The 22775-nt window shown below is 43.8% G+C and overlaps 1 protein-coding gene across 5 annotated transcripts in view; it reads right to left on the minus strand.

The window, feature by feature from the left end:
- Nucleotides 1–15646, minus strand: part of LOC134936121 (A.superbus venom factor 1-like) — a 283470-nt gene extending 267824 nt beyond the window's left edge. For 4 of the 5 annotated variants that reach the window (XM_063931033.1, XM_063931031.1, XM_063931032.1 and 1 more), the window contains exon 1: nt 15539–15646. In XM_063931033.1, coding sequence (XP_063787103.1) covers nt 15539–15603 — 65 coding nt within the window. In that variant the 5' untranslated portion in view covers nt 15604–15646. Of the gene's footprint in view, nt 1–3047; nt 3155–15538 lie in introns of those variants that run through there. The other variant, XM_063931034.1, reaches the window with a different exon arrangement.
- Nucleotides 15647–22775: the final 7129 nt, after the last annotated feature.

Genomic DNA, 22775 nt, shown 5'->3' on the forward strand with positions numbered 1-22775 from the left:
TCTGTTAATTGTGCTTTATGTGCATGACTCACTGATAAGGGCCCCTTTCCGTAATTAAGGGGCTTAGAGTGGTGTATAGTGCTTTATTAGTAATTTGTGGCCCCTAAGTGACTGCCCGAGGTCTTTCCTGTCCCATAATTATGAATAAGTATTGTATTTGGATGACAGTAATAAAGACGAACTATGTTCCCTGTCACGTAAGCCATTTCTGATGTAATGTGTATTTTATGCTATATAAACCATGATGACTGTAACACAAATTGTCTCACTGAGCCTGCGTGCTCTGTTGACACCCATCTGGGCCTAGATGCACAATAAACCATATATGCTTTTTCACCTGATCCTGGCGTATCTCCTCGATTGATTGCCACGACATTTGATGTTTCCTGCCCGGTCGGACAAACCCACTTCGCATACGGGACAACAAGACTGCTGGGTCCTCTGCCGCAGAAACTAAACAGCGCTGTAAGGTGAGAAACTTTTCATACCTTCTATTTTCTGCGGCATAAGAAAAACAGCACGTCTGTCCCGTGTGTGCAGTGCTCGCTCCGAAAAGAACCTCGTTCCTGAGGTAAGGACTAGACGAAAAAGCATATTTTTCTGTGTCTATAGATTTGTATGAAATGTATGAATAATACTTCTTTTTCTAGAACTAACATCTAACACCATTCTTTCCAGAAGTCATTACTATTTCTATTTACTGCAATACTCAAACTTGTGCATATATTGCTTTTCCTGTATTTTCAGGTTCTAACCTTATTTTTTTCATCAATAATATAAAGGGTATACATTGTATAACATACAGTGGTGTTACTAAGCATTGAAGGTTGAAACTGTATAGGGTTAAACTGATGCAATAACTGCTACAAGTATTTTGTGTTGCGATGTATGTAATGTATGTATGTATGTATGTATGTATGTATGTATGTAAGAGATGAATGACGCTGAGTGCATGTGTGTAAACTGAACTCTGTACCCGTGTCAGGGACAGAGAAAGGTGAAGCTTCTCATATCAGCCTTTATAACGCAGGGGAAAGAAATAGATCTGTGTGACTCTTTCTTGCCCAAGGTATGATGAAGGTATAAGGAAATTTGTGGGACCATCTCTCATGGCAGGTATTGTAGGTACTTGACAGAAGTTAGATCTGTGTGACTACTTTTTGGTTAGGTAACATACAACAGCCTGGGGAGAGAAAGGTTTAGCACTCTCGTCAGACGTGACGCTTGTGGGTATACTTTACTGTATTGAAAATAATTGATTCATCTCCTTGCAAGTGGCAGGAGACTCCATTTGCTTGTGAGAGCCGGTTTTTGAGGTAAAATTGTGTACACTAGAGGAAGGCAAATGGGGCAAAATCAGTCCACAAAGGGGGAGATCCCTCTGAGTGCACCGGCCAGTATTATGAAATGTAGAAGCATGGGGTTTTGGCTGTGAAATTCTTGAGAAAATGGAATAAGAAAACACAGAATTATCTAACCTTTCCTCTTACAGGTACCTTTAATGCAAATGTTTTGAATAATTTAGGAAATAAGTTGATATGTTGTAATGAATGTAAATCTTATTGTTTGTGGGTAGCTGATGCACTTTTATTGTCACCTCCAATACAAAACCCTCCGCCTTATGCGGCAAAAATATAGACTTAATAACAGACAGTAAAGGAAATTAGAGAAAGGGAGGAGGCATTATACACCCACTTGCATCAATTATCAAAAACCCACAGAGTTAAGGGACACTGGCAATAGACACTTCCCTGATCATTGCCTCTGCACCTTCCTCTATAAATAGAGTAGAGGGTGAACGGTCCGTAGAAAGTTGCTGCTGACGTTTCTTCCCTCTCTGATAACACTACACTACAGGAAACTTTAGTTCACGTTCCGTCACCAGATTCTTCTGGTGCAGGGACACTGGACTACGTTGTAACATATTTAGGCAGAGGTAGAGGTCAACGCATGATGCCGCAGACCTTAACCCCTGCAGATCCTGGTATGATGCATCCGACCCTATACCCGGTCAGGCTTATCACAGCCCCTCCAGCTGGGGGTGTGGGGCCGGCTGTTACATACTCCATGCATGTTCCCTGGGCGGCATCAGACCTTAGAGCCCTAGCAGAAACGATGCCCGACCCTAGAAAAGATCCCAGGACAGTGTGGGATAATTTATTACTAACTAAAAATATTCACCAGCCCACATATAGAGATCTGTTGCAATTACTACTTGCTGTGTTCAAACCCAATGATTATACGACCCTCATGCAGCAATTAAAATGGGACACTGCTGCTGCAGCGGCTGCTGAACTCACGAGTGATCAGCCAGCTGCTAAGTGGTTAGAACTAGAAACAGCATTTCATAAAACATTCCCTGCAACTATTGATTGGACTAAAATAATGGGAATTACCCAGGATCAAAAAGAATCAGTTGCAGATTATACGGCCACATTCTTCAAAACTGTAAAATGTCACAGTGGCATCCCGGACATACAAGGGAAGCCAGATTTAGCTCCTTTGTTAGTCACTTCGTACGTAGAAGGATTGAAAAGACCCATACAATCCAGACTTAAAACTCAGTCCCCTGATTGGAAAACTAAGACGCTCACTAGCATTATCGAGTGGAGTAGACCCCATGAGGCCAACTTAGTTGAAAAAGATATAAACAGACAACAAAAGTTAATGAATTTGCAAATTAAAGCAGCTGAGCAAAATGCTCAGCCTGTTCACAACGCACTCTCCTGTGGGAGGGGGCCGGCTCCCCGGAGAGACATAGTGTGTTACAATTGTCAGGAAAAAGGACACTTGTCATATGATTGTAAAAAACCCACTGCGCAAAGGAAGTTTACTTCCTCTGACAATTACAATTATGATCGTAGGAACTTTAGAGACCGTCCTAAGAATAGATACTGACAGGAGGACAGGGCTCCGGTGTATCCAGTATTGGCTGCAGATAAGCATGACCCTATGGTACATTTACTTATAAATAACAAGCCAATCCCTTGTTTGATAGACCCTGGAGCCTCTGTTTCATTAATAGTTGGTAATCAAGATTTTCCTACCTCTGACAAAACTGTCACTGCTGTGGGAATCTCAAACAGTCCCGTTGAAATGGCACTCTCGGAACCCTTGACTGTCACACTAGGTCCCCTAACAAACACGCACTCTTTCTTGTTATCCACTAGTGCCCCTGTCAGTTTGCTAGGTCGCGACCTCCTTGCGAAACTTAGATGTACTATTAGTTGTTCACCCGACGGGGTCTTCCTACATGTCCCAGAGAAGCATGCTGACACTGTGCAGGATGCCCTTTGGCAGAATGAGGATAATAGGCTCATGCCTCTTTTACAGACACTGCCGGACTGGGTGACAGAAATCCCTGAACAGCTCTGGACAACAGACAGTTCAGACGTAGGACTTATAAAATCTGTAGAGCCCGTACATATCAAACTTAAGCAACCCCCCAGGCTTCCCCAGTACCCCCTTCGGCCAGAAGCCGAGCAAGGCATTTTCTCCGTGCTCCAAAGACTTTTGGAACAGGGAGTAATTGTTAAAACCATGAGCCCTGCAAATACACCGATCCTGCCCATTAAAAAAAAGAGAAAGGGGGGTCTGCGGGGGCTCAGATAGAACAGCAGGCAGGGACAAACAGGGAACAACAGACCACTACATGGAGATTTGTGCAGGACCTGAGAGCTGTTAATGCTGTGGTTCTCTCTCGATCCCCCGTGGTCCCAAACCCAGCTACCATCCTGATGCAGGTCCCCCCCAATAGCTCACATTTTTCTGTAATCGATTTATGCTCAGCATTTTTTGCTGTCCCTATACATCCAGACAGTCAATACTTGTTCGCATTCACCTACAGAGGACAGCAGTACACGTGGACCCGTCTCCCCATGGGTTTCACTGATGCCCCTGCCATATTTGGCCAGGCATTAAAGGAGGATTTAAGCCACTTTTCTCCACCAGGTGGCTCCACCCTCATCCAATACGTGGATGACCTCCTGCTCTGTTCACCGTCATTGGAAATATCCTGTTTTTTTGCTGAGAAAGGACACAAAGTGTCCAAAGGGAAAATGCAGTTATGCTCTCCCAAGGTGGAATACATAGGGCATTGCATATCCCCGGGGTACAGGCACATAACCACTAAAAGAGTAGAGGCGATTCAGCAGGTACAACTGCCCCGAAATAAAAAGCAAGTTCGTGCCTTTTTGGGCATGACTGGTTACTGCAGGCAGTGGATACCCAATTATTCCCAATTGGCAGCTCCACTCTATGCCTTAACGGCGCACGCGGTCACAGAACCCTTACAGCACACTGACGAAAGTAACCAAGTTTTTCAGACATTGAAAGAATCATTGTTGCAACCATCAGCGCTAGGCATTCCACATTATAACAAGCTTTTTCCCTGTTTTTTTTCATAGAGCGATGGGACATTCTGCAGGTGTGTTAACTAAACAGCATAAAAATAAACAACGCCCTGTGGCATACTACTGTGCGGTCTTGGACCCAGTTGCCAGAGCCTTGCCGGTGTGTTTGCGAGCAGTGGCTGAAGCCGCAATCTTAGTTCACAAATCTGCAGATATTGTCCTGAATCCTATGCGTGCCTCATGCAGTAGCTACTTTACTTACTTGCAAGCAGACACAACATTTAACCACTTCACTGCTCACTAAGCGGGAACTGACTTTGCTAACACCCAGTAATCTCATTATCCAGCACTGCTTGTAAGGGATGAGTCTTTCCAGACTCAGAGGGAGGAGGGGAAGCTGGGGGCACACAAGACACACAGCCCTGGCCTCACTGATGAACCCATCCCGCATGCAGATTTAACACTGTTCGTGGATGGAAGCTGCTTACAACGAGAAGACGTCAGCCTGGGGTCTGCATATGCTGTGTGTACACAGACTGAAACGCTGGAAGCCAGACTCCTCCCAGCCCCTCACTCAGCTCAAAGTGCTGAGCTGGTAGCATTGACCAGAGCTTGCAAATTAGCAAAGGGAAATATTGTAAACTGACACTGTTGTAAACTTTACACTGACTCGTGCTATGCGTTTGGTGTGGTGCAAATTTTGTTTGTGGAAAATGAGAAACTTCCTAACATCTAAAGGGGTACCTATAGCGCATGCGGACAAGGTGCGAGAGCTTTTAGAAGCAGTAATGGAACCTGAACAAATTGCTGTCATAAAGTGCCAGGCCCACACTTCTGGCAGAGATGAGGTGTCAAAAGGAAATGCCAGAGTGGATCGAATAGCAAAATCCACGGCTATGTTAAAAGAACAAGTGTATGTAATGTCTGAAATATGTATACCTGATACACAAGCATTGATTTCTATGCAATTAACCTCCAGTCCATAGGAAATCTCCACCTGGAAGCGGGAAGGATGCTAGCCAGATGCTGATGGTTTGTGGCGCAATAAAGAAGGCAAGCCAGTGGCCCCCAGATCACTTTTACCTGCATTGGCTCAGGTCACGCATGGCCTGACCCATGCATCTAAAACTGCAATGACTAATTTAGTCACGACCTACTGGTACGCCCCTGGATTCTCTGCATTTTCTTCTAAATTTTGTCAAGGCTGTCTAATTTGTCTCCAAAACAATCCAGGTAGAAAAGTGCCTACAATATCATCACACCTTCCCGCCACAGAGGGACCATTTCAGGTGGTACAAATTAATTACATTCAGTTCCCAAAGGTAAGACAATTGCAGTATGTTTTGACTTTAACTGTTTAGCAGGTGGGTGGAGCATTGCTTGTAGCCACGGCAACAGCTAGTATAACAGCCAAGAAGATAGTGCAGGTATTAGTCTGCAGGTATGGACTTCCCCAGGTTATCTCTTCTGACCAAGGTACGCATTTTACCAGAAGGGTATGCAAAGAAATGTGTGAAATGATGGGCATAAAGCAGCAATTACATGTGCCCTACCACCCCCAGTCAAGTGCAAAAATTGAACGATTAAATCAAACTGTGAAAAATAAATTGCAAAAATGTACCAAACAAACTGGACTCTTGTGGCCTGAGGCCTTGCCTCTTGTTTTGCATTCTATCTGAACCACGCTATTTGGAAAGTTGCCTAATCTTATGATGGTCCCAGCGCCAGACCTCTCTACCGCCCAAGATGTGACTGTTAAATATTTGATTAATATGAGCCAGACAGATCAACACAATTCACAATGCTGTCATTTCTCAACAACCAAGCAGTCCTGCGGCCTGCCATGATCTAATGCCTGGTGACTTTGTGATGAAACTTTTTACGTTGCAGTTCCTTGTCCGAGCGGTGGGAAGGACCATTCCAGGTGCTGTTAACGACTCCAACAGCGGCGAGAGTCGGCAAAAGATCCACCTGAGTACAAGCATCACACTGCAAAAGAGGTCCGATCAGATCCGCCCCGGAGTGAACCCGAGGACATCCTGCAGACCACCTTACCTGTGTTGCTCACAGGACCGTGACCACCAGAAAGGATACAATAAAGCCCCTGGTGAGTTGCCACCTAAGCCGGAAAGAAGCAGAGCTTCTCTACCCGTGAAGAAAATGAAGATACTTTGGATCCTGTTCTCTGTCTTAACTCCTGTCATGCTGGAGAATCACATCACTGACTATGGACATGAAATAAAAGGAAAGAATGCTATACTTGCCATTCATAAGGCCATTGCAAGAGTTAACATTGAGACTGACTGTAGGGTGTGTACACATTTGCCAATGACTGCTGAGTCAGGGATACCCTTAATAACCATTCAGGTATGAGATTTGATTGGGTATACTGGGAAGAGAATTTTTCCAGAACCAATTATAGTGCCAGAATTAGTCCTCAGAGAAGAATAAACTACCCTCTTAGCAATAGTATCCAGAGAGGGACAGCCTGCCATTTGTGTGGTTCATAATGATTTAGCTCAAGGAACACTAGATGATGGTGGGACAAGGTCCATGCGTATAGTCAACAGACAGAAGGTGGGGGAAGATATACATTTAGGGATATTTATGGTAATGTCAATAACTCCATGTTTAGAACTTGGGAAGAACGAGTGGACATTCATGACCGGAACCCTTATCAGGTAACATCACTCAGCCTTAATAACATTACTAATGTAAAGGTAGGGGGTGTTGCACTAAAAAAATGCTTACTCAAGGTTAGCAGTAAATGTTCAGATAAATGTGTCCTTTCTTAAATAGCCCCATGTTACGAGTCACAAGAAAATTACCTGGAGTTCCACGTAATGTTGATTATAGAAAAGTATTTTACAGGGCAAGGAGAGGAATAGTGTACGAGAATAGATGGGAGCAATTCTTTTACTCACTTTTTCCTCAGGTAGGAGTAGGAATTTTGTCAGAAAAACTAGAAGCTTACACTCACTATATGGATAGAATAATAAATGAAACCAGTCATGCCATATGAGAAATGAATAAAGAATTAGCTCAAGTGCGTAAAGTAACGCTGCAAAATAGGTTTGCATTAGACCAAGTGCTGGCATCAGAGGGAGGAACATGTGCTTTGATAGGACAGGAGTGTTGCACTTACATTGCAGACAATTTAGATATAGTGGAAGGACACATTAGAGAAGTGGAAAAGATGCAGGAAGGAATAAGGAAGGTAGGAGGAGAAGGAAGGTATCCGTTTGGATTCTTAGGTAGAGGTATATCAGCTCTGATAGACGGATTGTTGCAGTATGTAGTAATTGGAGGATTGGTATTATTACTTTTTACCTGTGTTTGAAATGTTTGCCAATGATCGTTAGTAAGGGGTGTCAGAATAGTTCAAAATCTGCAATGGGTCCACTTCCCTCTGATCTTCCGCCCCCTGTGTACGCTCCGATGTCCAGAGGGGTAATGCCCCCTAGTCGAAATTTTCTGCCGTTGGAGCCTGAAATACCTTCTGTTAATACCTTTCAGATCCTTCGAGCAAGTGGCATAGGTGACCAAAGGGCCATTTATGAAAAAGTGGATAGTTGTGTGTGACAAAAGGAATTTGTCAGAGGGAGGAATTGTCAGAGAAATTTGGACCCCTTATACTGGGACTGAATGTCTATAGGGTTAAAATGCTTGATGTATCAATATATTGCTTATTTGCAGTAAAACATATATTCTGAACCATGTATAAGAAGTGTTCTGTTCTCATCTGCACCTGCTTTCTGTTAATTGTGCTTTATGTGCATGACTCACTGATAAGGGCCCCTTTCCGTAATTAAGGGGCTTAGAGTGGTGTATAGTGCTTTATTAGTAATTTGTGGCCCCTAAGTGACTGCCCGAGGTCTTTCCTGTCCCATAATTATGAATAAGTATTGTATTTGGATGACAGTAATAAAGACGAACTATGTTCCCTGTCACGTAAGCCATTTCTGATGTAATGTGTATTTTATGCTATATAAACCATGATGACTGTAACACAAATTGTCTCACTGAGCCTGCGTGCTCTGTTGACACCCATCTGGGCCTAGATGCACAATAAACCATATATGCTTTTTCACCTGATCCTGGCGTATCTCCTCGATTGATTGCCACGACATCCCTTAGCAACTAATTATGTTACTGCCACCTGGGACAGTGTTGACTGCAGCCATGTGACTTTGGTGCTAAAGCTGCTACTGGTCGCAATGGCTCCAGTGTGATGTTTTCTGCATGGGTAGCAGTGTTTTCTGTATCCACAGCTTCACTGCACCTGCAGCCTTTTAACTCTGGAGCACTCCTTAAGTGTTATGACATTTCCACATGTTGACTCTCCATAGATTCAGTATTCAACTGCATAAAAGCATTTTGTCTGTTTGATCAGGATATAATCCCATCCTGTATATGCTATACAGTATGGCACACCAGTATGGTGACTTTTATTGCATAATCATCCATTGGTACTTAAAGTCCTATGGTATATCTTCAAATATACAGAATATCTACACTCTATTGTTATAATTGGATTTCTTGCTCAGTAGCATAATGCACAACTTCGAGCTAGCTTAAAAAAGAAAAACTACCGCTCAACATGATTTACTCCTTAAATGATGCATGATATGTTCTATAATGGCAGTTACTTTTTTGCCCAAATGCATGCATTCTCATGTTGACCTGAGGCACACTTACATGATAAATGTTGGCACAACATACTATACCCAATTACCTCACTAAACCCACTTCATAAAGTTTTCACCTTTAGTAAGCCACATTTCACATAGAACTTAATATGGTACTTGGATGTCTCCAGGTTTTAAAGCTGTATATAGTAGGGACTTAGGGAGATATTTAATAAAACATAATTATCTCATAAGAGCTGAAAAATGCGATATTTATGTTCTCTGGAGATGGAGATAAATATCTCCTCACCAGTGGCAGTTGCAGCGCAGTCCACAATTCAAATAGGAGAGGCACACCAACTGCCACTCCAAACACTGCCAGACATTGCTGTTCAGAACTCACTGGTTTGGCTCCCCTGTTTGAATTTTGGACTGTGCTGCAACTGCCACTGGAGAGGGGATATTTTTCTCCATCTCCAGAAAACATAAATATCAAATTATCCAGCTTTTATGAGATAATTATGTTTTTATTAAATATCCCCCTTAGAAACTCTATGGGTGGTATTCAATTCTTTTCACCCCCTTCCACACCCGTTCTGTTTCTGCTGATGGCCATGGTATAATCATTTCAGCTCGCTAACCCTGGGGTAGTGAGGGTGCCCAACCCTTCACACATCTAAACCTGATTGCTATGGGCACGATATGCGTGATAATGGGGATTACTTTAGAAAGGAGATTTGGCATGATATATCATTTGAATACAGCCGTGTGTATTTAATTAGCACTTTGATCAATGGAACACTTATGGAGGGCAACAGATAAAATAATGCACGTGGTGTGGGAATGGGTTTGTCAGGTGTTGTAGACTGGTGTCTAGAAACTGACAGATACAGTATAGTACAAAGTCCAGAAACAGTACAAGGAGAGCAGGTAGATGTGTAATACCCTGGAACTGCAAGCACAAATCAACTGTGGCACTACAGGTGCCAGCATGGCTGTGTAATATAGAACTGAGCCAGCAGCCTACAGCTTGCAGCACAGAAGGAGTTAACAGCCCAGCTCACAGCAATACAGATCAGTCTGCAAAATGCAGAGGGCATGACTCACCCATTTGCAGACTTAGAGCGGGAAACTCAGAGCGGGAAACTCAGAGCGGGAGATCCCAGATGGAATGTGTCCCTGGGAATGCAAGGTTATAAAAAGTTTGTCCTGCAGTGTGAGAGGGCACAACTACAACAGAGAACAGAGAGCAGACAGAGAGGAGACAGTGAGGAGAAGCACGTGTATTAGCTAGCAGAAGTTTGGTGGAGTAACCAGAAAGATGTAGCCTCAGTGAGGGCTCCCCACATGTTTTGGTGGGGAGTGATGCCAGCCACAGCAAGGCACTTGACAGAGGGAGACACCGCAGTGTGAGAGCAGCAGTATTCAGAATCCAGTGAAAGGGTGATGCCAGGAGAAAAGTGTGCTAGAGGTGTGAGTCTCGAGAGGTATCTGGGTGAAGTGGTTGGAAGCCACGCGGCGTGATTAAAAGCCCCCATGGAAAAGAATCTCGAGAGGTATCTAGGTGAAGTGGTCGGAAAGCCACGCGGCGTGATTAGAAGCCCCCGATGGACAAGAATCCTCGCTAAGTAAGAGAGAGAGAGAGAGACGGCAACCTGATGTGTAGCACTACTGGTCACAGAATGCCCTGGTACGTACTGATGTTCGCCATATATATGCCGCTGCGACTAAGCGATGCGCTGGAGGAGGTGCCCTGATATGTGATCCACTGTAACTGTTATGCTTTGTGCTGGAGGAATGTTCACAAGTTATCCCTGCAATATCCTTGTTTGCTGTTAAAAAAACTTTATGCTGTTTATGAGATGGCCTGGCGCCCAATTCTTTATACGCTGCACCGACACCTGTAGTCCACACCCACAATGCACCTGTAATTAAACACCTGATTATTCAGGGCACCCTCTGATATCCGTGCCTGAACCCATGACAAGCCGGGGCAGAGTAAGTGTGATGTACTATACACAGTGACTGCAGATTTTGCATACCTAGTACCAGTGGGGTGTTACAGATGGTTATAGCACAGTTCAGTAACATTTCTAGTTTGGGCGCTAGCAGCAGACAAGGCAAAGTCAGTACATAATCCTAGGTCAGGGCTGGTAGTGAACAAGGTCAATTTGGATCACAAAAAGAAGCACACTGGTTCAGCACTATGTCAAAGAAAAACTAAAACAGTACAGGTGTCTGGTGCAGGAACAGGAAACCTCATAGATAATAAGGCAGCCAATAGGAGGGGGACTTGTAGACCCAGTTTCTAGGAATGAGCAGCAGGCTTAGCAAAGCTTCATTACATTACAGCAGGCACTGCTGGCCAGAAAGTGTCACGCCGAGAGAAGAAAGCCATCGGCATTGCTAAGCAACCATCTCCTACAGATTCTGATTATTAACTATATAACCATTAACGACATGTACAATAACCCATAATATTCATATACTATGGGAGATGTACTAAGCCTGAAAAGTGATAAATATCACTGTGATAAAGTACCAGCCAATCGGCTCCTAACTGCCATGTTACAGGCTGTGTTTGAAAAATGACAGTTAGGAGCCGATTGGCTGGTACTTTATCACAGTGATATATCACTTTTCAAGCTTAGTACATCTGGCCCACTGTGTGTAAGAGCTCCTTGCCATAATCAAAACACTGTACATCCATTTTCTAGGTTGCTGATGTTCTATGCCTGTGGGAATATTTTTTGGTTTTTAAAGAGGCAATTTGCTTTTAAAACAAATTCACCATGTTGGTCTGAACTTATGATCTTTAGACACTTGGCACATCACTAAATATTATCTGCTTTCTCCATATCGTTCTGGCCTTGAGGTGTTCAGATAGTTTAACTTTCAGTTACCCAATAACTACCATCTACTAACATACAGTCAGTGTCAGACTGGGACATGAAGGGCCCACCGGGGCGATGCAGAGGTAGGGGCACATGTTTAGGAGTGTGTCCAGTGTCCAGAGGGGGTGTGGCCAGCGGCCGCATTGGTTTATCTTACCAGTAGAGAGTGCATGGGCTGGGCTCCTTGATAAATATATAAATACAGCTAGTGCGTGCATGATAAAGTACCAGATAAATACCATTTATGCACCGTAGAAAATACACCGTAGTCCTGTGCAGTATAAGGTTAACATGTGCATAATGTATAATTGAGGTACACAGTCTGGAACCTAATCCCTAGAGGAGAAGGTGGGGCCCCAGGCAGTAGGGCCCACCAGGGGGTTCCCCTGTAACCCTGTGGGCCCTGCATACAGTACATCATCAGCAACATTCTAAATGTTTGCTATTACCATAGAGAGATGTATAGTTATATCAGTCAGATATTTTTGAAATATTTTTTCAGAGATAAGAAAACTGATGGATACAGTCAGAAATCATTGTGTGTGTATATACCAATATTCCATGACTGCAACATTGTTTAATAATAATCGCATTTCAGTGGCATTTTAGATCACAAATAGGTTATTCATCTTTGGATTAACTACATAAGTAAAAAAATCTCCCCGCACTGGATCATTTAGTGCGTTAGACCAATTACCGTACTTTGGAATAATTGTTTAGCTTTGTTACCAATGTAAAACGCTGTCTACTAAATTATCACTGCTCAGTCACAGTACACTGTACACAGGGGGTGATTCAGACCTGATGGCTGGGCTGCTAATTTTGCTGTCCTGCGATCAGATTGTTGCCGCCCAAGTGGAGTGTATATTCACTGTGCAAGTGTGTAATCGCATGTGTACGCCGTGCAACAAATCTCCCTCAGTCAGCGGACAGCTGCAAATCCGTTGGCACCTCACTCACCATCTAATGTTTTTACCACTGTGTGCAGTGTGTGCGCAGCCCCGAACTTACTCCTACAGTGCGCTGAGAACAGGCTGTTCGTGCCGGAGCTGACATCACATACCCTGCCTGAAAACGCTTGGGAACGCCTGTGTTTTCCCTGACACTCCCAGAAAACTGCCAGTTACCGCCCACAAATGCCCTCTTCCTGACAATCACCTTTTAAACGTCCGTGAGATCTAAATTTTCGCACAAGCCTGTCGCTGTTCAGCGATGTCTGTTGTTGTTTGGTGATACTTGTGTGCATACGCATGCGCAGTCTATCAATAATCACCCGCTGTGCGAAGACGCATCAGGTCTGAATGGAGCACGCGGTGAGCAGACATCATAGTTTAAGGTACAGTATGAAATGGATTCAAGCCCCAGATTGACCCCTCAGACCCCTGTTATTGTGCAATTAAAATATCTGTCTCCTCCGCCACATTCATACAATGCATTCATTATGAGGAAAACTGCAAAAAAACAAAACAAATGTAAAGTAAAATGACTAGTGATTGGAGCATTTCCAGAAGTCAGGAGTAAGAAACAGTTTATGAATTGTTTAAGAAAAATGAAAAAACACAAAGAATTCACGTGCATCAGACGCTTCAAACAGGTGTAATAACCAGGGCCGGTTGGAGCGCTTGCAGCGCCCCGGGCAGGCAATGGGGGCGTGGCTTCATACAGGGGGCGTGGTCAGTTATGCCCCCTGTACAGTATGAGTGCCGCTGAAATGATGTGCGGTGCGCGATGACGTCATCGCGCACCGCACATCAAAGGTCCTCTCCACGAAGGGAAACTAGGCGCTACGCGTCTAGTTCCCTTCACAGCGGGGGGCAGCGGGACAGACCAGGCAGCTGGGGGCACAGCAGCAGCGGATCTTGCCATGGTGCGGCACCCTCCAGATGGCGCCGGCGCCCTCTGGAAGGCGGCGCCCTGGGCAAAAGTCCTGCTTGCCCGTGGCAAGATCCGCTACTGGTGATAACAATGTGGAGCAGAGCGCTTGTTATTATGTATCTGTGTAATATGTGTTTGCAACAAATGTTGCTTATAGGATAATTTGTAACAGTGCAATACCTTTAAAAACAGAGCGGGTTAGTTTAATGTTGATGCGCCGTGTGTAAAAAAAAATCTTTTCGTGTGATATCAGGGAATGAGATTTCCTCATCTCATTCCCTGACATCACATGAAAAGATTTTTTTACACACGGCGCATAGGAGACGCGGCCGGAGTGAAGCGGCTTCACAAAGCGGGGAACCTAGCCAGAGGGAGAATCACCAACGTCCCCCTGTCATCGTGGACAAGGTTGGTAGATTAGGGATAGTTAGGGATAAAGAACATCTTGTCAAAAAATCTTGATCTCCCAAAACGACAAGTAATGGAACCCTAATGTAAAAACCAAGGACTGTAATAATACAAAAGGGCTATCAACATTAAACTGGGATCAGTACGAAATCCCGCTGGACGGGATCCCGGCTGTCGAAATACCGACACCGGAATCCCGACCAGCACAATCCCGACAGGGGTGGCGAGCGGAACGCAGCCCCTTGTGGGCACTTTGCCTCGCTACGCTCGGCACACTCATTTATTCTCCCTCTATGGGTGTCGTGGACACCCACGGAGGGAGAATGTGTCGGGATTGTGCCGGTTGGGATTCCGGTGTCGGTATTTCAACTGCCGGGATTCCGTCCGGCGGGATGTTGACCGCATCCCATTAAACTAACCCCTTCTTTTTTTACAGGTATTGCACTGCTATAAATTATCCTATAAGCAACATTTGTTGCAAACACATATTACACAGATACATAATAACAAGTGCTCTGCTCCACATTGTTATTACTTACCCTATTTCTTCAGAGCTGCTCAAACATAACAAATCCCAGCTGGAGCGCATTTTTTTATTTATTTTTACTTCAAACAGGTGTATTTTGTAAATAATTGACTTTAATCCAGCCAACAAACCCATCAGACACAGAAAACCTGTAACACAGTACTGTTATGTAGAAGATAAAAGCAACACAACTATATTTGCACGCAGTTTCTGGCTGCACTTTTGAAATGGTAGATATAAGTGCACACTGTGGGGGTAATTCAGACCCAATCGCTGGGCAGTGATTTTTGCAGCCGTGCGATCAGACAGTCGCCGCCTACAGGGGGAGTGTATTTTAGCTGTGCAAGTGTGCGATCGCATGTGTGGCAGAGCTGCGCAAACTGATTTTGTGCAGTCTCTGCGCAGCCCAGGACTTACTCAGACACTGCGATTACATCAGCCTGTTTGGGGCCGGATTTGACGTCAGACACCCTCCCTGAAAATGCTTGATCCCGCCTGCGTTTTCCCAGACACTCCCTGAAAACTGTCAGTTGCCACCCACAAACGCCCTTTTCCTGTCAATCTCCTTGCGAACGTCCGTGCAAATGAATCCTTCGCACAAACCCATCACTGACCGGCGACCCCATTGCAGCCGTGCAATGCGCTGGCTCATTGCGGTGCATACGCATGCGCAGTACGGATCTGATCGCCCGCTGTGCGAAAAAGCACAGCGGCGATCAAATCTGAATTACCCCCTGTGTTGTTTCATATTTGAGTACACTGGTTACATTCAGTAGCTTTTAATAATAGATGTGTTCTGAAAATATCTAGCACAAACATGTTAGCTGTACGTAATGTGGACAGAGGCATACTCACTGTGGTTGTGCGTAGGACCCGATAAACCCACATAGCAGGATGAGGCAGAGAGCTCTGCAGCCCATGATTCTGCCTGCGGTATGAGCTACCTCTGAGATTTTGGTTTTTTTTTATAGTAGATCACATTTTAGGTCCTGCGGCCCTGACCAAATAATCATTTAATCAGTAACTGGAGAGAATTGTAATGGGGTTTATGTGCCAAGGTGCAAACAAATAGTTATCTGATAAATATGTCTATTACAAAATCAACTCTGAAGGAAAAGTAAACGCACACTGATTCACACAGTGGGGGTGATTCCGAGTTGATCACTATTTTTTTCGTTCGCGCAAGGTATTCGCAAAATTGCGAACATGTTGCACAATAGTGAATATCTGCCCCCAACGTATTTTTGCTAATTTGTACGCAGTATTACACAAAGTAGGCGTATGCCAAATGATATTGCACTAATGCGAACCCATCGCATTACCACAAACCTCATCGTAAAAATCCAAACTTCTCGTAGATTTACACATTCCTCTTAAATAGCACACGCTATTGCTAAAATCCGCACAGCAATGTTTTTTTTTTAAAGTTAAATTACTGCTTTCAGTTCAAACTACACAAGCCATCCTCAATTACGATTTCAATTAGTGTAATGAATGATAATGGTCATGACCAATTAAGTCTTCAAAGAATACCTGAAGAACACTTTGCAGGCATAATTGGCCATCAACATTTACATTTATAAAATGAAAATATAGATGTGGTAAATGTGCCTGGTCTAATGCTTTTTTTTTTTTTTTTGTGTAGAGGTGTAGTTTGTGAATAAAGGTGTTTACATGTTTTTTAGACAATAACCTAACTCTCATTATTTTATGATTTTTAATTTTGTAATTAAAAATCACATTCTTACGTTAGATGTGTGAAATGTTTAAGGTAACCAATTTCTGCTAGCCAATCTGCTGTACCTTTATTGCATTAATAAACACAACAGCCGCTTAACGTAATTTTTTTTCTAACAATTTTTTTTTATTTTGTGCGTGTAACTTTTTTAACATCAAATACAATTTTGGAAAACAAAAATTATCCAAATTTTTGGAGCTGCTCCACATTAGCCAGCAAGGCTTCAAGGTTCTGGCTCATGGTGGCCAGAATGCCCGCAAAAGTAGTGGGATCTCCAACTGCAACATCTGAAATTAGGAGGCAAAATAAACATTACTAACTTCCTCACATTACCTATTATACAAGCAAGGCACAAAGCACACTTTAATGCAGGCATGTCCAAACTGCGGCCCTCCAGCTGTTATGAAACTACATATACCAGCATGCCTTGACCCAGTTTTGGTGTCAGAGAATACAAAAGCTGTGTCAGGGCATGCTGGGATGTGTAGTTTCTCAACAGCTGGAGGGCTGCAGTTTGGACAGGCCTGCTTTAATGGCAAAGTGACTACATCATGGATGTTTTAAGGATAAAACAGTAGCAGAACAACACACAAGCCTGCTCAGCAATGTTTTTTTTTTGTTATATTTTTTTTTAAAGTGTACCACACCATGGGGTACATTTACTAATGTGGGAGTTCTATTTAAGATGGGCCGTTGCCTATAGCAACCAATCAAATTCAACATATTATCTTGTAGAAGGGGCCAAAAAAAAATTACAAGTATAATCTGATTGTTTGCTATGGGCAACATCCCATCTTAAATAGAACTACCATCTTAGTAAATGTAACACCATGTTGGCATTCCTTCACATCTGGAGTGAAGCAGACTTATCTTTTTTGGGGATGGCCCTGCATCATCACACTGCATATCAACATCTTCAGAAGGACAACATATCCTAGCATGCCCACACTCCCTGAAAGCCGGCCTTACTACATAAGGTCAAACAGCTTTTAAAATGTAAAAAACAAAATTGTAGGAGTGTAACTTTCACAACACAAATCACTGTGTCCTTAGCCTGCCTAACAAAGTGAAGCATGCGACTTCAATGTGCAAATATTGGAATACCCAGGCACAAGTGTAAAAGTCAAACAACATACTAAACTCCACTCACGTCTAACTGTTTTGCAGATAATGTTGCACATACAAACCCTGTTGTCCAGGCAACCCTGTCGACATAATGAGTGTCGACCTAGAGTGGGCATCCTCAACATTGCAGACGTAGACACTGTACATCTAATGTTCCTCACACAAATGTAAATGCAACATCCATACCATGATGAAGAAGACAAACCTTTTACCTTGGCAAAAGATTGGCCCCAGTACAACACTGCATTTATTAGAATGTGAAGTTAAATACGTTTCAAAATGAAATGTCAATGTGTGTGAACTTACTCTCCTCTGCCACTTGCCCACCTCCCTGAGGTGGCTCCGGGGCCTCTGCTGCCCATTCTGAAGGCGGGGATGGCGGCTGGATGGGTGATGGCGGCTGGATGGGGGATGGCGGCTGGATGGGGGATGGCGCCTGGATGGGGGAAGGAGTCAGGATGGGGGAAGGAGGGTGGATTGGGGAAAGAGGATGGAAGGGGGAGGAGGTTACAGAGGGTGGGTCAGATTGAGAGGGGGAGGGTGATGGAGAGGTGGGTTGGGCCACAGAGGAGGAGGGGGGCAGAGAGGTGGCTTGGGAAAGAGAGGGGGAGGGTGGTGGAGAGGTGGGTTGGGCCACAGAGGGGGAGGGGGCAGAGAGGTGGCTTGGGAAAGAGATGGGGGTGGTGGCTGAGAGGTGGGTTGGGCCACAGAGGGGGAGTGGGGCAGAGAGGGGGATTGGGAAAGAGAGGGGGAGTGGGGCGGAGAGGGGGATTGGGAAAGAGAGGGGGAGTGGGGCAGAGAGGGGGATTGGGAAAGAGAGGGGGAGTGGGACAGAGAGGGGGATTGGGAAAGAGAGGGGGACTGGGGCGGAGAGGGGGATTGGGAAAGAGAGGGGGAGTGGGGCAGAGAGGGGGATTGGGCCACAGAGGGGGAGTGGGGCAGAGAGGGGGATTGGGAAAGAGAGGGGGAGTGGGACGGAGAGGGTGTTTGGGCCACAGAAGGGGAGGGGGGCGGAGAAGGGGATTGGGCTGCCCTTCCCATTAGCCGCCTTGCAGCCGCTGCTCGCCGTTGTGCTTGCCCTAGAACGACATATGTAATAATTATGTTGTGGCTTAAAAAAAAAACATCAGCATTTCAAAATTACATTGTTATGTACCATGTTAAATACACAGAGCAAGTTATTGTGTTCAGCCGACAGCCTGTGTAGCAACTCAGTACAACAACATTAACTTTTCCACAAGCACTTTGCTACACATTCAGTACTGCAAGCCATAAGCACACACAATGTAGAAACTTGTGCTACAATAGTGTCATTACACAGTCTGCTAATTGTCTAACTATAGCACTTCTTAGTGAAAATGTGCATTTTTAACATTAAAATATTTTGCAAATAATCTCAGTGTAATAACCATATTTAATGTAATGTGTTTAACTTACTGCGTCTACGGCGGATGCTAATTTGTTGGCGCAGCTCCGCCAACAGCTCCAGCGTGCGACGGCGGAGGTCACTCCACCGCCTTTCGAGTTGTATGATGCTGCGCCGTGTCCGGGTGTGTGTCCGCAGTATGCGGCGGACCTCCGCGTAGGCCTGGCGCTTAACCCTATTGGGTATAAAGGGCCCTGCGTGGCCTACGCGGCGGTCCATGACCGCTGTTAGCACGCGCAGCTCCCTGCGTGAAAAGGCAGCTGCGCGCATGGTGCCAATGGCGTTTTCCATACATGGGCATATATTTATAGTGTGTGGTGGCATTTGATTGGTTGTAATTGTATGGTGTCATCTGTAATACACTTTATTGATATGTGTACATTAATGTGCAGGACAGTGTGTACAGTTCGCATGAGCGGAGATTCGCACCCGCGGACACGCACACAAACACACTTACACACTCACACACACACACACACTCACACAAACACACACACACACACACACACACACACACACACACACACTTATTATTTTAAAATTGTATTCCAAAGTCATGCTTCTAAATTAATAGCATTGTAGGTTTGTAGGATATAAGCAAAATCAAACAAACATGACAATGTTTAGATATATGTCTCAAGATAGTTCTATAGATACTTACACACACACACACACACACACACACACACACACACATATACCATTAATATATGGGCGCAATTCATAAACATATAAGTCTACACATATATTTTTTTTCAAAAATGTTTTTATTGCAGATTTGACAGACATATTAACAAATGTAATCATAGTATGCATTGCAAACCTTTTCTAACATTTTCTGTCTCTTGATATAACAACGTGGATATGTATAGTGAGTTTTACATTGTGAAAGTACGTTACTGACTTTGGTATTCAATAAATTTACCATTACATTCACTTTAATATTTTTTGTCATGACTTTTCTTTGTACAAAAGATGATAATAGTTTAACGTCTGATTAAGAAAAGTTGGAGATAACATAGATAGAAGAAGAGGGGGAGAAGCAAAGGAGGGGGAGCAGGGGGGAAGGGGGGGTGTAAAGCCACGCGCGTCCGAACCATCTAACATTTCTCAACTCAGGTTAATTGGCGGGTCCTGTACGAACAATCTAGTCTCGTACCAGACGTTCATACGAAAACAATTATGTATTTGCCTTCTAGTTTCAATGGGTAAAGTGTCTATATAACTTTCCCATACTGAAAAGAAATTCTCAATCTGAGAATCTTTATGAAGTGTGGTTTCAGTCCATTCTAGTTTAAACAATTTAAATAATTTGTCTTTGAACATGGCAAGGGACGGAGGTGTGGAAGAAATCCATTGCTGCAGTATGCATTTTCTGGCTACCGATGAGACAAACAGCAACAATTTTTTGCAACCGAATGAAATTTTCGGAGAGTTTGGTAAAAGTCCAAAGACCGCCCAGGCCGGGGTCAATATTAGGAAATTCACCAGGTGGTTGATTGCAAACCGTCTCACCGCCAACCAGAAACGCTGAATCATGGGACATTCCCACAAACAATGGTATAAGGTTGCTGCAGGGCTAGTGCATTTGTGACAAACGGGTGAGGTGCTCATACCAATTAAGTTACACCGGTGGGGGGATAGGTATCCTCTATAGAATATCTTAAAAAAACATGTCCTTGTAGGATGTAGCTGAAATTGTTTTTACAGAATACAATAGACCTTTCAAAATATCCTCTTCCCTCAAATTGGGAAAGTGTGTTTGCCATTTTGTGATGCCCGTTTGATATTGGCCATTGTGATAAGGCAACCGCAATATTTTGTAAAAGTAAGATATGGCCTTTGCTGAGTAGTTCACAGCTAGAAAAGCGTCATCCAGCGGGTTACGCCAGTCCTCTTCGTTTAAAAACTTTAGTACTTTACTAGTGTAATGTTGCGCCTGAAGGAAGGCCAAATTACACATTGGCAAAAAGTCGTAACTAGAATCTGCTTGTGTATAGGTAAGAGGTTTTTTTGTGTCTGGATTTGCAAGGTGTCTAACTGTGCGCAATCCTTGCTCATGCCACGATCTGAATGGTTGATTCGCCAAGCCATGTTGGAAGTTGATGTTGCCCAAAAAGGGGAGAAGAATAGAGTGTGTGTAATTTAGCTTTATTACGTATTGTGTGCCATGTTGACCATGTTGACATGAGCAGAGGATTGTCTAGTATGTGTGGAGGAATCTCATGTTTGGGTAAGTGTAAGAAACAGGTCAAGTCTAGATTAGAAAGAAATTGCTTTTCTAGTGTGTAGTTTGCATACTGATCTGTTCCATGGAGCCAATCCTTAATATATCTACAGGTGGCTGCTTGGTTATACAGTTTAACCTTAGGGAAATTTATCCCACCCTCCTCTCTAGTCTTTTGTAATATCTTTAGACTAATTCTTGGTCTCTTCTTGGCCCAGATAAATTTTCGGAATGATTCTACAATTTTTTTTTCATCAGACAGAGTAAGTGTGAGTGGAAGAACTTGTAATGGATATAACAACTTTGGAAAGGTGATAAGTTTGATTAAATTGGCTCTTCCCAGATATGACAACTTGTTGCCAACCCTCAAGTTCAGTTTCAATTTTTTCAATAAGTGGGGCTATGTTTGCGTAATACAGGTTGTGGATATTTTTGGTTAGATATATCCCCAAATATTGTATCTGGGAAGAGGTCCACTGCAGTTCTCCAAAGGAATTATGTGGAGTGTAGGGACGATTGCCTAGAGCCATTGCCTTTGACTTGGATAGGTTAATCCGAAATCCCGAGAGTGAGCCAAAATGATTGAAGGTATGGAACAAGGGGTCCAAGCTCTCCTCGGGGTTAGAGATAAACAGCATTAAGTCATCAGCAAAGGCTTGCAGTTTTAATTCCTGGTTTCCAATTTTTGCCCCTTGAAGGGTCGGCCATTGTTGTAAATGGCGCAACAGGGGGTCCAATGCCAGATTGAACAATAGAGGTGATAGTGGACATCCCTGGCGTGTTCCTCGATGCATCTGAAATGGCTTGCCGAGAAGACCATTGATCAACAATCTGGTATTGGGTTTTAAGTAGAAATATTTAATCATCTCCACAAAGAGAGTTCCAAATCCCCTACGGTCTAGCACCTTGAACAGATACTCCCATAGGACTTTGTCAAAGGCCTTCTCGGCATCCAAACTCAGTATTACAGTTGATGAGGCCTTATTTGCTGGCGAGGAAGCTAATACCGCTATAGCAGAGCGAATCCCTAGGACAGAATGTCGACCCGTTGTGAAGCCCAGTTGATGTGGAGTAAGAAGAGATGGCATTAAGTTTTGTAGTCTAGTAGATAATATTCTAGCCAGAATTTTGTAGTCTTGATTTAACAATGCAATCGGCCTGTAAGATTCCATAAGAGAGGCATCTTTGCCTGGTTTAGGTAGTAATAATGTGACGGCTTCGTTAAATGACGGGTATGGGACCTTATTATTATAAATCTGCTGGAACAAAGTGGAAAGCGTTGGGACTATTTCAGGCTTTAAAATTTTGTAGTAATTGGCATTTAAGCCATCTGGACCTGGTGCTTTATTTGATTTCAGAGAATCAATGGTTACAAGGATTTCTTGATCTGTGATTGGACTATTAAGGCCTTCCATCTGATCTGTTGTTAGTTTAGGCAAACCCACGTTCTCTAGGAAGGCATCTATGGTCTGTTGATTGGGTTCGCTGGATTTATACATGTCAGTGAAATAGGACTCCAGTAAGTTTAGTATGTCTGGGTGGGAGGTGACAGTTACTCCGGAGCCCTGATCTAGCA

The sequence above is a fragment of the Pseudophryne corroboree genome, chromosome 6, assembly GCF_028390025.1.
Source record: "Pseudophryne corroboree isolate aPseCor3 chromosome 6, aPseCor3.hap2, whole genome shotgun sequence".
Classification (NCBI taxonomy): domain Eukaryota; kingdom Metazoa; phylum Chordata; class Amphibia; order Anura; family Myobatrachidae; genus Pseudophryne; species Pseudophryne corroboree.